Below are 13,518 nucleotides of genomic sequence, written 5' to 3' on the forward strand. Positions count from 1 at the left end.
TTCATGGCTGTGATCACCATCTGCAGTGATTTTGGAGCCCAAAAAAATAAAGTCTGACACTGTTTCCACTGTTTCCCCATCTATTTGCCATGAAGTGTGGGACCAGATGCCATGATTTTAGTTTTCTGAATGTTGAGCTTTAAGCCAACTTTTTTACCCTCCTCTTTCACTTTCATCAACAGGCTCTTTAGTTCTTCTTCACTTTCTGCCATAAGGGTGGTGTCATCTGCATATCTGAGGTTATTGATATTTCTCCCAGCAATCTCGATTCCAACTTGTGCTTCCTCCAGCCCAGCGTTTCTCATGAGGAACTCTGCATAGAAGTTAAAGAAGCAGGGTGACAATATACAACCTTGACGTACTCCTTTTCCTATTTGGAACCAGTCTGTTGTTCCATGTCCAGTTCTAACTGTTGCTTCTTGACCTGCATACAGATTTCTCAAGAGGCAGGTCAGTTGGTCTGGTATTCCCATCTCTTTCAGAATTTTCCAGTTTATCGTGATCCACACAGTCAAAGGCTTTGGCATAGTCAATAAAGCAGAAATAGTTGTTTTTCTGGAACTCTCTTGCTTTTTTGATGATCCAGCAAATGTTGGCAATTTGGTCTCTGGTTCCTCTGCCTTTTCTAAAACCAGCTTGAACATCTGGAAGTTCACGGTTTTTTGAGACAAGCAAACTTTAATCAACCAAGTGCCAATTTAGCAGCGTTTAGGAACCTGGAATCCTGAGTTATCATTTTTAAGCTGAGATAAAGAAATGCTGCTACATCCAGGATGACTAGAGTGGTTCCATGCTAATGTATCCTTGCAACAAAATGAACGAACTCATTCTCGACAATCTTACTGGAGAGCTCTAATCAAAAGCTTTCTGGAAACTGAACATACTTTGGAATTGAGTGTAAAGTTATTAAACAAAGATCCACATGATTAAGGCAGCCGAGAAGTCTGGGAACCACTCATCTATAAAACGGTGGGCCTGAGCTAAAGAAACCAAGGCCTTGGGAGACAAAAATGACATGCTTAAGTACTACACCAGCTTGTATCCTTCTCTATATACAATCTGAAAAATAAATATATACTGAGGATTACTGTATATAGAATGTGGCTGTAATCATTCCCTTTGTCCCTTCTCCAGATAGGTGAGAGCACTTAAACTCCGGACAGGCCCAAGATGAAAGCTGATTACCTGCAGATAAGTATACTGCCATGAACTGCTCTTGACCCAGAATGTTCACTATGCTGGAGGAGAAGCTCCACAAGACATACATATTGGCTGCCATGTGAAACAAGGAGAAATGACTGAACGTTGACAGCAACATTGGAGAACAAAGGACCTCTATAAGAGAAAGAAAACGTCCTGTAATTGTGCACACACAATCCATTTTAGACTTTTTTCATTATCATTATGGAAAAAACATGCACAACAAACCAGAGCCAGTTAAAAGACTGGATAAGATGGTTTAAGATAGCATTTTTCAAAGTGGTACAAGCTACCTTAAATGTCTTTTCTATAGCAACCAATAAAAATTCTCAGGTCAACAAAAGCAAATTGTCCCATGGAAAAAGTTAGCTAGAAAAAATAATTAGTAAATTATTTAAATCACAGAAATAAAACTGTATATAACAGTCTCTTTAAAGAGTAAACTTATAGTGATCACTGATCTTAAGTCAAAAAAAAACGTATTATGGAAACCTACTATGTGCAAGGTACATTTTAGGTGTCTGGGTACAGTTGTAAGAGAAATGAGGTTCCTGTCTGCCACGAGCTTACAGCCTGTTCTCCAGATTTTGCTTATAACTATTGACAAGTTAGTCATATTTCTTATAGCACTTCAATTACCATAAAGCATATTTCCTTCATATTACTTCTACCTCAAAATAAAAATCACACAAGTTAGACTTACTTGAGGCTGGATTGGACGTGAAGTATCTGATCATTGTCCGCTGCAGAGAAGGTACTCTCCACAAACAAAATACAAAAACATTTGCAGCTATGATACCTACAAAATAAACATTTCTAATTTAGGAAATTAAAAATAAAAACAAAGAAAGTCTAATCAAAAGTCCATATGAATCAGATTTTCTACCACATTTAACAGTATCACACACAAAAAAGTATTACATACTTGGGAGAGGGAGTAAGTTAGGAAAAGTAAGTGAAATCAGTGTTTTTGAGTATCAAAACTGTCACAGGTTGGTAAAGTCAGAAAATTCCTGTAAAACTGCAAATGTTCTAGGAGGTAACTTCCTTCACTCAGCTCCATATTTTACTTCTTCTCAATAAATAATCAGATCTGTAATTACTATTTGAAAATGGCCAAGTCAAAGACAGAACTAATGTACAGAATTAGGTTCTTTGACCAAGAGTAAAAAAGCTTTCTTTTTCCAAAGGGAATGGTATGCTTCTTTAACTTTTGAACAGCTTTCAGAAACACCTATGGATCATCTGTGTAGGGACTTCCCTGGTGGCCCAGTGGTTCAGACTCTGCATTTCCACCACAGAAGATGCAGTTTTGATTCCTAGTCCAGGAACTAAGATTCCAAATGCTGCTCAACATAGCCCAAAAATAAGTCTAAAAATAAAAGAAGATCATCTGTATAGACAAAGATCCACAGGTCTGCAAAAAATACTCATTATTTAAGAATTCAGGAATAGTTTGGAAGAATTTTGCAAGTGCTTTTGAAAATATGTTTACATGTGGGAGTCAGGTGACTTTCATTTTTCTGCAAGAACTGAAGTTGCTAGAACTACCACTAAATTAAGCTTTTTGACAAAATAGTTAAATAGTTAAAAAGCCTATTGACTAGTAGGTTTATGACACAATAGTTAATTCTAGGGAAGAACTAAGTTATTAAGAACTGCAAACTTGAAAAAATACACTACTTTTAGGTACCACAACTCCTTACACATAGTAGGCACACATCTACTTGAATTAAAGAAATGTAAACATGTGTTCATTCCTTCAATATCTTTAAGCAACAAGCAACTAGCCCTTTCAACTTCTTCAATTCTAGCAACATTCTGCTAAGCCAGAATTTCTAATCTAGTGCTCCTTCTACTAGACAGAGACACAGATAGCCAAGGGGATTTCTTTTGACCTTGGTCACTCTAGGACTTCAGACACCAAACAGCTCTTAACTGGGAAACAGTATACGCTGGTCCCCAGAAGCAAGTGAGCAGGAAAGGAGGTGACAATCCTCTGAAGAAGCAGTGTACACTGTCTAAAGTTAAGGATGAAGAAAATATAGCAGGACTGACTCTGTCCTGTTTACACTGTAACCCGGGCAAGAGGCCTAACATCTCAGCCTCAGTTTTCTCTTCTGTTTAAAAAAAAAAAAAAAAAACTACCTCAAAGAGTTGAAAGATGACTAAATGAGAAAATATGACTAAATGTAGTGATCACACAGTGATAACTCAAAAAGTGAAAATTATGGTATAAAGGGAATAGCCTTTTTAGGTCTGAATCCTAAAGGTATGCCCTTAGAAGGTTTGTGGCCTGTGGCATTTCATGGCCTTCACTTCAGTTTCCTCATTGTAAAGTGAGAATAAAACTCGCTAAACATCATAAAGGTTGTATGCGTGTGTGTATGTGTCACTCAGTCATAACCGACCCTTTGTGACCACATAGACTGTAGCCCACCAGGCTCCTTTGACCATGGAATTCTCCAGGCATGAATACTGGAGTGGGTAGCCACTCCTTTCTCCTGGGGATCAGCCCACCCCAGGGATCGAACCTGGGTCTCCTGCATTGTAGGTGGATTCTTTACCGTCTGAGCCACCAGGGAAGCCCCATAGTACATACATCTAGTATGTAGATTACTCCAAGAAAATGGTTCCCTCCCCCTCCTTTTCCTTTTCAAGGTGCAAGTGTTTAAGGTCTCTGTTTGTATCTCCATTTAAGAGAAGGGTTACTTGCCTCCTCCTAACCCAGTCATGCCTAGGACTAGCTTGGCACTATTGATTTGGAAAGGTTGCTGGTGCCTCAGTGCTACCTTTGCCAAAAGTGATGCACTTGATTTTATCAGCAAGAATATGGAATAAAGACCTCCAAAACTTCTCTCCTTCATAAAAGCAGTGAAAAAGTTGGCCCCCAAAAAATGTTAGAATCAACTTTTTCAGAACTCTGAAAACTAGCCAAAGGCTTGCAGCAATCCAACTTTTTTTTTTTTTTTAAAGAAAAATTATGAAACTCAGTAAGAATAGTGAGCTTTGAGGCATTTTAACCTGCTCTAATCCCAGGCCCCACTTTTCAGATATAAGTTACATGAAAACAATCCACTTTCCCAGTGCTGCCTGGCAACCACCAGAGACTGCAGAATGGAGCTGAATCTCTTCCAAAGCCTTGTTCCCAAAGGACTATCATCATCTGACCTATCTGATAATAATTTATTGGAAGACCCCACTAGCAAGGATGTCTGTATTTGATCTGACTGGGAGCTCAAGTGCAAAATTCATTCCCCAGGAGGAATCTGTCAAAAGCAATTATAGTCAAGTGTTTAAGTTCCCAGCTGGCTGAGGTGATAGATAACAGAGACTAAACAAAAATCTTAAAAGGAAAATATTAGCAATGAGATATTCACAGGTGCTTACAAAACCTCACATATTCTGGGGATCTAGAAAGTCACAAGAATAAAAAAAGTAGACTTCAAGATGGTATTTGTTACTAGAGACAAAGAATGATATTACATAATGACAAAAGGGTTTAAAAAAAAATCTTGATATCCATGAGGAAGATATAACATGATATCCATGAGGAAGATATGACAATTATAAACATATATGCTCCTAACAATAGAAACCCAAAATATATGAAGTAAAGATTGATAAAACTTAAGGGAAAAATAAATGACTCAATAATGGTTGAGAAACTTCAACACTTCATTTGTGACAATGGATAGAATTAGATGATCAGCAAGGATGTAGAAGATTTTAATACTATAAATCAACTTGACCTAACAGACATCTATAGAACATACCATTCAAGAGAATACACATCCTTCTGAGACGCACATCCAGGACAGATCATATGTTCAGCCAGAAAACAAGTCTCAATAAACTTTCAAACTGAAATTTTCAAAACTGAAATTATAAAAAGTATGTTCTCTAACAACAATGGGATAAAATTACAAGTCAATAATACATTTGTAAAATTCAAAAATATGTGGAATTTAAGAGGGAAGTCCTCCCCCTTTAACGTTTCTAAAGGAATGTTTACTAAAAAGGGGTATCAATGCTTCCTGCTTGTAAATGTGTATTCATGGTGAATAAGGAGAAGAGGAAGACTTGGGTACTCTGTTGGCATGTTAAGCACAGAGAGGGATGCTTGACAGCATGCTAACTGAAGCCAGAGCAAGTATGTCTCCATCGGGTTATCAGGAACTCTTCAGTAGAAAGCTGAGGCCTTAACTGACTAGTGATTGATCACATTGGATTTGGCTACAAGATGGAAGTGCTGGCTGGGTTAAGCATCCAAAGAAATGAATGAAGCAGACTAAAGTGTTAACCTAGGTTTCTGGATTTGAAACTGAGCTTCTCGTCACTTAGGTACAATTTTGTGATGATATTTTTGCCTAGCTGGGTTTTTTTTTTTGGTATTGCTCTTAAGAGTCTTTTCTCAGCATATTATTCTGCTCTTGCCTGTCCTCTTTGGGGCACTTCAGTTCTGCATGCTACCCCCAGGATCTCTACTGTTGCTGTGTGAATGACAAGATGTAAGTGACCATCATAGTAAATGCTCTTTGTAAAAAAAAATTTTTTTTAATGTTTTTAAAAATGTATACATTTTATGGGCTTCCCAGGTGGCCTAGTGGTAAGAACCCACCTGCCAGTACAGGTAGATTTAAGAGACCAGGGTTCAATCCCTGGATCGAGAAGATCCCCTGGAGGAGGGCATGGAAACTCACTCCAGTATTCTTGCCTAGAGAATTTGATGGACAGAGGTGCCTGGCAGGCTGCAGTGCAAAGGGTAGCACAGAGTCAGACATGACTGAAGCAACCTAGCACACACACAAATACATTTTATAGTCCGGCTTATCAATTTGATATTTTGCTGTCAAGTATGTTTTTCAACCTATATTTATCCATCCTATTAATAAATGCTAGTGATTAAAAAAATGTGGAAATTACACACTCTTAAATAACCAATAAACAAAGAAGAAATCACAAGGAAAATTAGGAAGTACTTTGAAATGAATGTAAAAAAAAAAAAAGAACATACCTGCCATGAACTGAATTGTGTCCCCCTAAGATTCATATGTTGAAGACCTAATCCTTAACGGGATGGTATCTGGGGATGCGACCTTAGGAGGTAATTAGATTTAGAGGTGGGGCCTTCATGATGGGATTAATGTCCTTATTAGAGAGATACCAGAGAGTGTGCTTTTGCTGTACCTGCCATATGAAGACACAGCAAGAAGGTGGCACTCTGTAAGCTAAGAAAGATCTCACCAGAAACTGACCATGCTGGACTTCGAACCCCAGAATTATGAGAAAATTAATTTCTGTTGCTTAAGCTACCTGGTCTATGGTGTCATATTTTGTTACGGCAGATCATGCTCAGCCAATACGAAAACTTAGAGGATATAGCAAAAACAGGGCTGTGAATGCCTACACTAAAAAAGACCTCAAAGCAATAACCTAAGCTTCTACTTTAGCAAACTAGGAGAAAAAAAAAAGAATAAAGTAAACACAAAGTAAGTAGAAGGAAGGAAATAATAAAGAGTTTGGATGAAGTAGAGACTAGAAAACTAGAGAAAAATCAATGAAACTGAAAGCTGGTTCTTTGACATCATCAGTTGACAAACCTTTAGCTAGACTGATAAAGACAAAAAGACTCAAAATACCTAAAATCAGGAAAGAAAGCAGAATGTTACTACTGACCTTACAGAAATAAAAAGGATTCTAAGAATACTATCAACAATAGCATATCAACAAATGAGAATAACTTAGATGAAACTGACAAATTCCCAGAAAGACAAAGCACTGAAACTGACTCCAGAAAAAAGACAAAATCTGAATAGGCCTTTATAAGATGTAAAGAGACTGAATTATTAATAACAATAAAAAAAATTCACATAAATAAAAGCCCAAGGGCCTCCCTGCTGGCTCAGTGGTAAAGAATCTGCCTGCCAATGCAGGGGACACAGGTTCGATCCCTGGTCCGGGAAAATCCCACATGCTGTGGAGCAACTAGGCCCATGCACAACTACTGAGCCTGTGCTCTAGAGCCTGCGGGCTGCAACTGCTGAAGCCTGCACACCTAGAGCCCTTGTTCCACAAGAGAAGCCACCACGATGAGAAGCCCACAAACCCCAACCAGGAGCAGCCCCTGCTCACCGCAACTAGAGAAAAAGCCCACACAGCAATGAGGACCCAGCACAGTCATAAATAAATAAAAATTTTTTTTTTAAGGAAAAAAGAAAAGCCCAAGACCAGATGGTTTAACTAGTATATTACATTCCAAGAGCTGCTATAATTAATTACTACAAACTAGATGGCTTAAAACAATAAAAATATATTCTCCTACAGTTCTGGAGGACAGAATTATCAACTGGGTCATGTTTCCTTATGAAGAATCTAGGAAAGATTCTGTCCTTCTTCCTAGGTTCTGGTGGTTCTTGGCATTTCTTGGCTTACAGCAGCACCTCTCCAACCTCTGGCTCCCTCACTTCACAGGCCGGTTTTTTCTCTTGGTGTCTTTCTGGTCTCTTCCCTTATTGTAAGGACACAAGTCATTGGATTCAGGGCATACCTTAATCTAGTATGATCTCACTAACTATTTCAGTTAAGATAACACTGAGTTTCTGGGTTACTCTATTTCAAATAATACTCTGAGTTTCTGGGTGGACCTTACCTTGACATCAAAACCAGACAAAGACATCACAAGAAAACTACCAATATCCATTATGAACACAGATAGAAAATCATCAAGAAAATACTGTCATATCAAATTCATCAGAATATAAGAAATTATAAACCATGCCAAGTGCAACTTTTTCAGGAATGCAAAACTGGTTCAACATACTGTAATCAATATAACACTCCATATTAACAACATTGGAAGACTCACAATTCCCAGTCTAAAAACTTAAAATACAAAGCTACAGTAATCAACACAGCATGTCCAAAGGATATGCATATTGACCAGTGGAACGGAATCAGAGTCCAGAAGTACATCCATACATCTATGTCAACTGCCTTGTTTTTTTTAATTGTGGTCCCAGACAATTCAATGGGAAAAGCCTTTTTAATAATGACAAAGGAAGAAAGACTACACAATGCTGAAAAGACAGTCTCTTATGTAAAAAAAAAAAAGAAAAAAGAAATTAGATCATTTTTTAATTCCATACACAAAAATAAGACTCAAATGGATTAAACCTAAATATGAGACCAGACACTATAAAACTCCTAAAGGAAAATATAGGCAGAACACTTTCTGACATAAATCGCAGCGATATCTTTTTCAACCCATCTCCCAGGATAAGGGAAATAAAAATAAACAAATGGGACCTAGTTAAACTCAAAAGCTTTTACAAAGCAAAGGAAACAATAAAATGAAAAGACAATCCACAGATTGGGAGAAAATACTTGCAAGCGATGTGACTGACAAGGGATTAGTCTCTAAAATTTATAAACAGTTCATGATGCTTCATAGCATCAAAACAACCCAGTCAAAAAATGGGCAGAAGACCTAAATAGACATTTCTCCAAAGAAAACACAAAGATGACCAAGAAGCACATGAAAAGATGTTCAACATCATTAATTATGAGAGAAATGCAAATCAAAATTACAATGAGGTATCCCCTCACACCGGTCAAAATGGCTATCATAAAAAATCTACAAACAAATGCTGGAGAGGGTTTGGAGAGAAGAGAATCCTCCTACACTTGGTGGAAATGTAAACTGGTACAGCTCCTATGGAGAACAGTATGGAGTTTCTTTAAAAAACTAAAAAATAGAGCTACCATATGACCCTGCAATCCCACTCCTGGGCATATATCTGGAGAAAAACATGAGCTGAAAGGATACGTGAATCCCAATGTTTACTGCAGCACTGTTTACAATAACCAAGACAGGGAAGTGACCTAAATGTCCATTAAAAGAAGAATGGATAAAGAAGATGTGGTACACATATACAATGGAATATTACTCAGCCACTGAAAAGAACGAAATAATGACTTTTGCAGCAACATGGATGGACCCTGAAACTCTCATACTGAATGAAGTCAATCAGACAAAGAAGGAGAAATATCATATGATATCCTTTATATGTGGAATCTAAAAATAAACAAATGAACTTACCAACAGACTTATGGACTTAGAGAACAAACTTATGGTTGGAAGGAAAGAAGAGGCGAAGGGACAGTTAAGGAATTTGGGATGGACATGTACACACTGCTGTATTTAAAATGGATAACCAACAAGGACGTATTGTATGGCACATGGAATTCTGCTCAATGTTATGTGGTGGCTTATATGTATAGCATGAGTCTCTTGGCTGTTCATCTGAAACTATCACAAGATTGTTAATCAACTATCCTCCAACATAAAATAAAAAATTAAAAAAAAGAAAAAAGAATAGTCTTTTTAACAAATGGTGCTGAAGTAAGTAGCTATCCACCAGGAAAAGAATGAATTTGGACACCTTCCTCAAACTGAATACAAACCATAATTCAAAGTGAATCAAAAACCTAAATGTAAAAACTAAAACTATAAAACTCTTAGAAAAGGTGGAAATTTTTGTGACCATGGATTAGGCCACAGTTTCCTTGATATAACACTTAAAGCACAATAAAATAAGAAATTTCATTAAAATTAAAAGTTTGTGCTGCAAAGAACAGTATTAAAGCGATGACAATGCATAGAACAGGAAAAATATTGCAAATTATATGTCTAAAAAAGATCTAATATCCAAAACATATAAAGAAATCTTACAGCTCAACAAAAAGACAACTCAAAAAATGAACAAAGCAAGACTTCCCTGGCAGTCTAGTGATGAGGACTCCGTGATTCCACTGCAGAGGGCAAGAGTTCAATCCCTGATCCAGGAACTAAGATCCCAGCGTGGTCCAGGCAAAAAAAAAAAAAAAATCCTTGGACAAAGAATTTTTTTTTTTTATTTGACTATGCTTGGTCATAGTTATGGCATGGGGGATTTAGTTCCCTGACCAGGAATTGAACCTTGACCCCCTGCATTGGGAGTACAGAGTCTAAGCCACTGGACCACCAGGGAAGTCCCTGGACAAAGGATTTAAACAGATATTTCTCTAAAGAATAAATGGACACTTGCATGTGAAAAGATGCTCGGGGAAATGCAGTCAAAACAATGAGATATCACTTGCCATACATTAAGACGGCTGTTATTAAAAGAAAGAAAAGAGGAAACTAACAAGCATTGGCAAAGATAAGGAGAAATGAACTCTTGTACATTGTTGGTGAGAATATAAAATGGTGCAACTACTGTGAAAATCAGCAGTTTCTCAAAACGTTAAACACAGAATTATCATATGATGCAGCAATTCCGTTCCTAAATATACATGCCAAAAAATAGGAAGCAGGGACTAAAACACTTACACATAAATGTTCTTAGCAGCATTATTCATGACAGCCAAAAGGTGAAAACAAACCAATGCCCATCAACTGGATAAATAAAATGTAGTGTATCCATACAACACAATCTTATTCAGCCTTAATACAATGGGAAAAGGTCTCTTCAACTGGTGTTGGGAAAGCGGGACAGCCATGTGTAAATCAGTGAAGAGTACACCCTCTCATCATACACAAAAATTAACTCAAAATGGCTTAAAGTCTTAAACATAAGATATGACACCTTAAAACTCCTGCAAACGATCATAGGCAAAACATGCTGACATAAATCATACATAAGAAAACATAAAATGTTTTCTTAGGTCGGTCTTCTGAGGCAACAAAAATAAATAAAAACAAAAACAAACAAATGAGACCTAGTCAAACTTACAAGCTTTTGCATAGCAAAGGAAACCATAAACAAAATGAAAAAAACAATCTACAGAATGGGAGAAAACATCTGCAAACTATGCAACTGACAAGGGCTTAATTTCCAAAGAAGAAATACAGATGGCCAACAGACACATGAAAAGAGGCTCAAAATTGCTAATTATTAGAGAAATGCAAACCAAAACTAAAACTATAATGAAGTATCACTGCACACTGGTCAGAATGGCCATCGTGCTGGAAAAGGTGTGTGGAGAAAAGAGAATCCTCCTATGCTGTTTGTGGGAATATAAGATGTTGCACCCACTGTGGAAAACAGTATGGAGGTTTCTCTGAAAACTAGGAATTACCATATGATCCAGCAATCCCTCTCCTGGGCATATATCCCAGACATACCTCAAAAAAGATACATGCACCCCTATATTCTTAGCAGCACTTATTTACAATAGCCAATATATGAAAAAAACCTAGATGTTCATCAACAGATGAATGGATAAAGATGTGGCACATATATACAATGGAACACTATTCAGATATAAAAAATGAAATACCATTTATAGCAACAAGGATGCAACTAGAGATCATCATACTAAGCGAAGTCAGAAAGAGAAAGACAAATATGATGTATCACTTACACGTGGAATCCAAAATATGACACAAATGAACCTATCGAGGGCTTCCGGGATGACTCGGGAGGTAAAGAAACTGCCTGCAATGAGGGAGACCCAGGTTTAACCCATGAGTAAGGAAGACTCCTTGAAGAAGGGCATGGCAACTCACTCCAGTGTTCTTGCCTGGAGAATTCTATAGACAGAGGAGCCTGGCTGGGCTACAACCCACGAGACTACAAAGAGTAGGACATGACTGAACAACTAACACACACACACACACACACTTGAAACAGAAACAGACTCACAAACACAGAGAACAGACTTGTGGCTCCCAAGCAGGAGGAAGCTGGAGGAAGCTGGAGGAGGGATGGTGGGCTGGGAGGTCAGGGTTAGCAGATGTAAGCTTTAGTATACAGAAGGGATAAACAGCAACATCCTACTGTATATATAGCACAGAGAACTATATTCAATATTCTACAATAAACTATAATGGAAAAGAGTATTTTAAAAAAGGAATGTATGTGTATAAATATATATATAACTGAATCACTTTGCTATACAGCAGAAATTAACACAACACTGTAAATCAACTACAGTTTTTTTAATTAAAAAAAAAAACAGTATTCAGCATTTAAAAAGAACGAAATTTTGATATATGCTAAAATATGAATGAACCTGGAAACCAGTATGCTAAACAGAAGCCATACACAAAAACATACTTTATAATTCCACTTATATGAAATATAGGCAAAGTCATAGAAACAGAAAGTAGAATAGTGGTTACCAAAGGCTAAGGGGTAGAGGAACAGGAAGTTATTAACAGGTACAGAATTTCTGTTTGCGATGATGAAAAGTTCCAGAAATTGATAGTGATGATGGTTGCACAACACTGAATGCACTTAATGCCAATGAATTACACATTTTATGACTAAAATGATAGATTGTATGTTATGTATATTTTATCACAATAAAAAAATACCAAAAAAACTGTAGTTGCTGATAGAAAAAGACAAGTAATAACACATGGAATCCTTATACATTGCCGAAGAGAATATAAAATGGTACACTCACTCTAGAAAACCACCTGGCAACTCTACAGAAAGAACACAGGGAAAAGCAGATATCCACACTTAAAGGATGCACTTGGACTCTTACCTTACACCACCTTTTCATATGCTGGTTGGCCATTTGAAAGTCATCTTTGGATAAATGTCCAAATACTTTGCTCATTTTGTTATACCATATACAAAAATTAACTAAAAACTGATTAGAGACCTAAAGCTAAGACCAAAACTATAAAACTCCTAGAAAAAAATAGGGGAAAAGTTTCATAACATTAGATTTGGCAATGATTTCTTGGATATGACACCAAAAGCACAAACAAAAAAGCAAAAATTGACAGATGTGACATCAAACCTAAAAGCTTTTGTGCAAAGAACACGAGAGGCAACCTACAGAATGAGAGAAAACATTTGCAAATCACACAGCTGATAAAGGGTTAATATCTAGACCATATAAAGAACTCCTACATCTCAACAAAAGCCAACCTGATTAAAGTGAGTGAAGACTCTGAACATTTATTCAAAGAAGACAGTCAAATGGCCAACCAGAATATGAAAAGACATGTGACACCATTAGAGAAACGGAAACCAAAATCACAATATGTGTCACCTCACAACCATTGGGATGGCACTCATTTTAAAAAACACCATAAACAGAAATTTTCAAGTGCTGGCAAGGATGCAGTAGGATTTTTAAATGGTGCAAACAGTATGGAAAATAGTATGGAACTACCATATAATTTAGCAATCCCATTTCTGGTTATATATCCAAAAGAACCGAAAGCAGGGACACAAAAAGATTTGCACACCCACGTTCTTGGCAGCACTGTTCACAAGAGCCAAGAGGTGGAAGCAAAAGGCCATCAAAGAACAA

At 37.1% G+C, this 13,518-nt stretch overlaps 1 protein-coding gene across 1 annotated transcript in view; it reads right to left on the bottom strand.

Moving 5' to 3' along the window:
• PARL (presenilin associated, rhomboid-like) overlaps positions 1-13,518 on the bottom strand; it is a 54,550-nt gene that overhangs the window by 18,189 nt on the left and 22,843 nt on the right. The window contains exons 5-6 of the mRNA XM_010855673.1: positions 1,904-1,999; positions 1,186-1,335 (exon numbers count right to left, since the gene is read on the bottom strand). Of these exons, the coding sequence (XP_010853975.1) occupies positions 1,186-1,335; positions 1,904-1,999 (246 nt within the window). The remainder of the gene's footprint in view (positions 1-1,185; positions 1,336-1,903; positions 2,000-13,518) is intronic.

The sequence above is a fragment of the Bison bison genome, unplaced genomic scaffold, assembly GCF_000754665.1.
Source record: "Bison bison bison isolate TAMUID 2011002044 unplaced genomic scaffold, Bison_UMD1.0 scf7180017864367, whole genome shotgun sequence".
Taxonomy (NCBI): domain Eukaryota; kingdom Metazoa; phylum Chordata; class Mammalia; order Artiodactyla; family Bovidae; genus Bison; species Bison bison.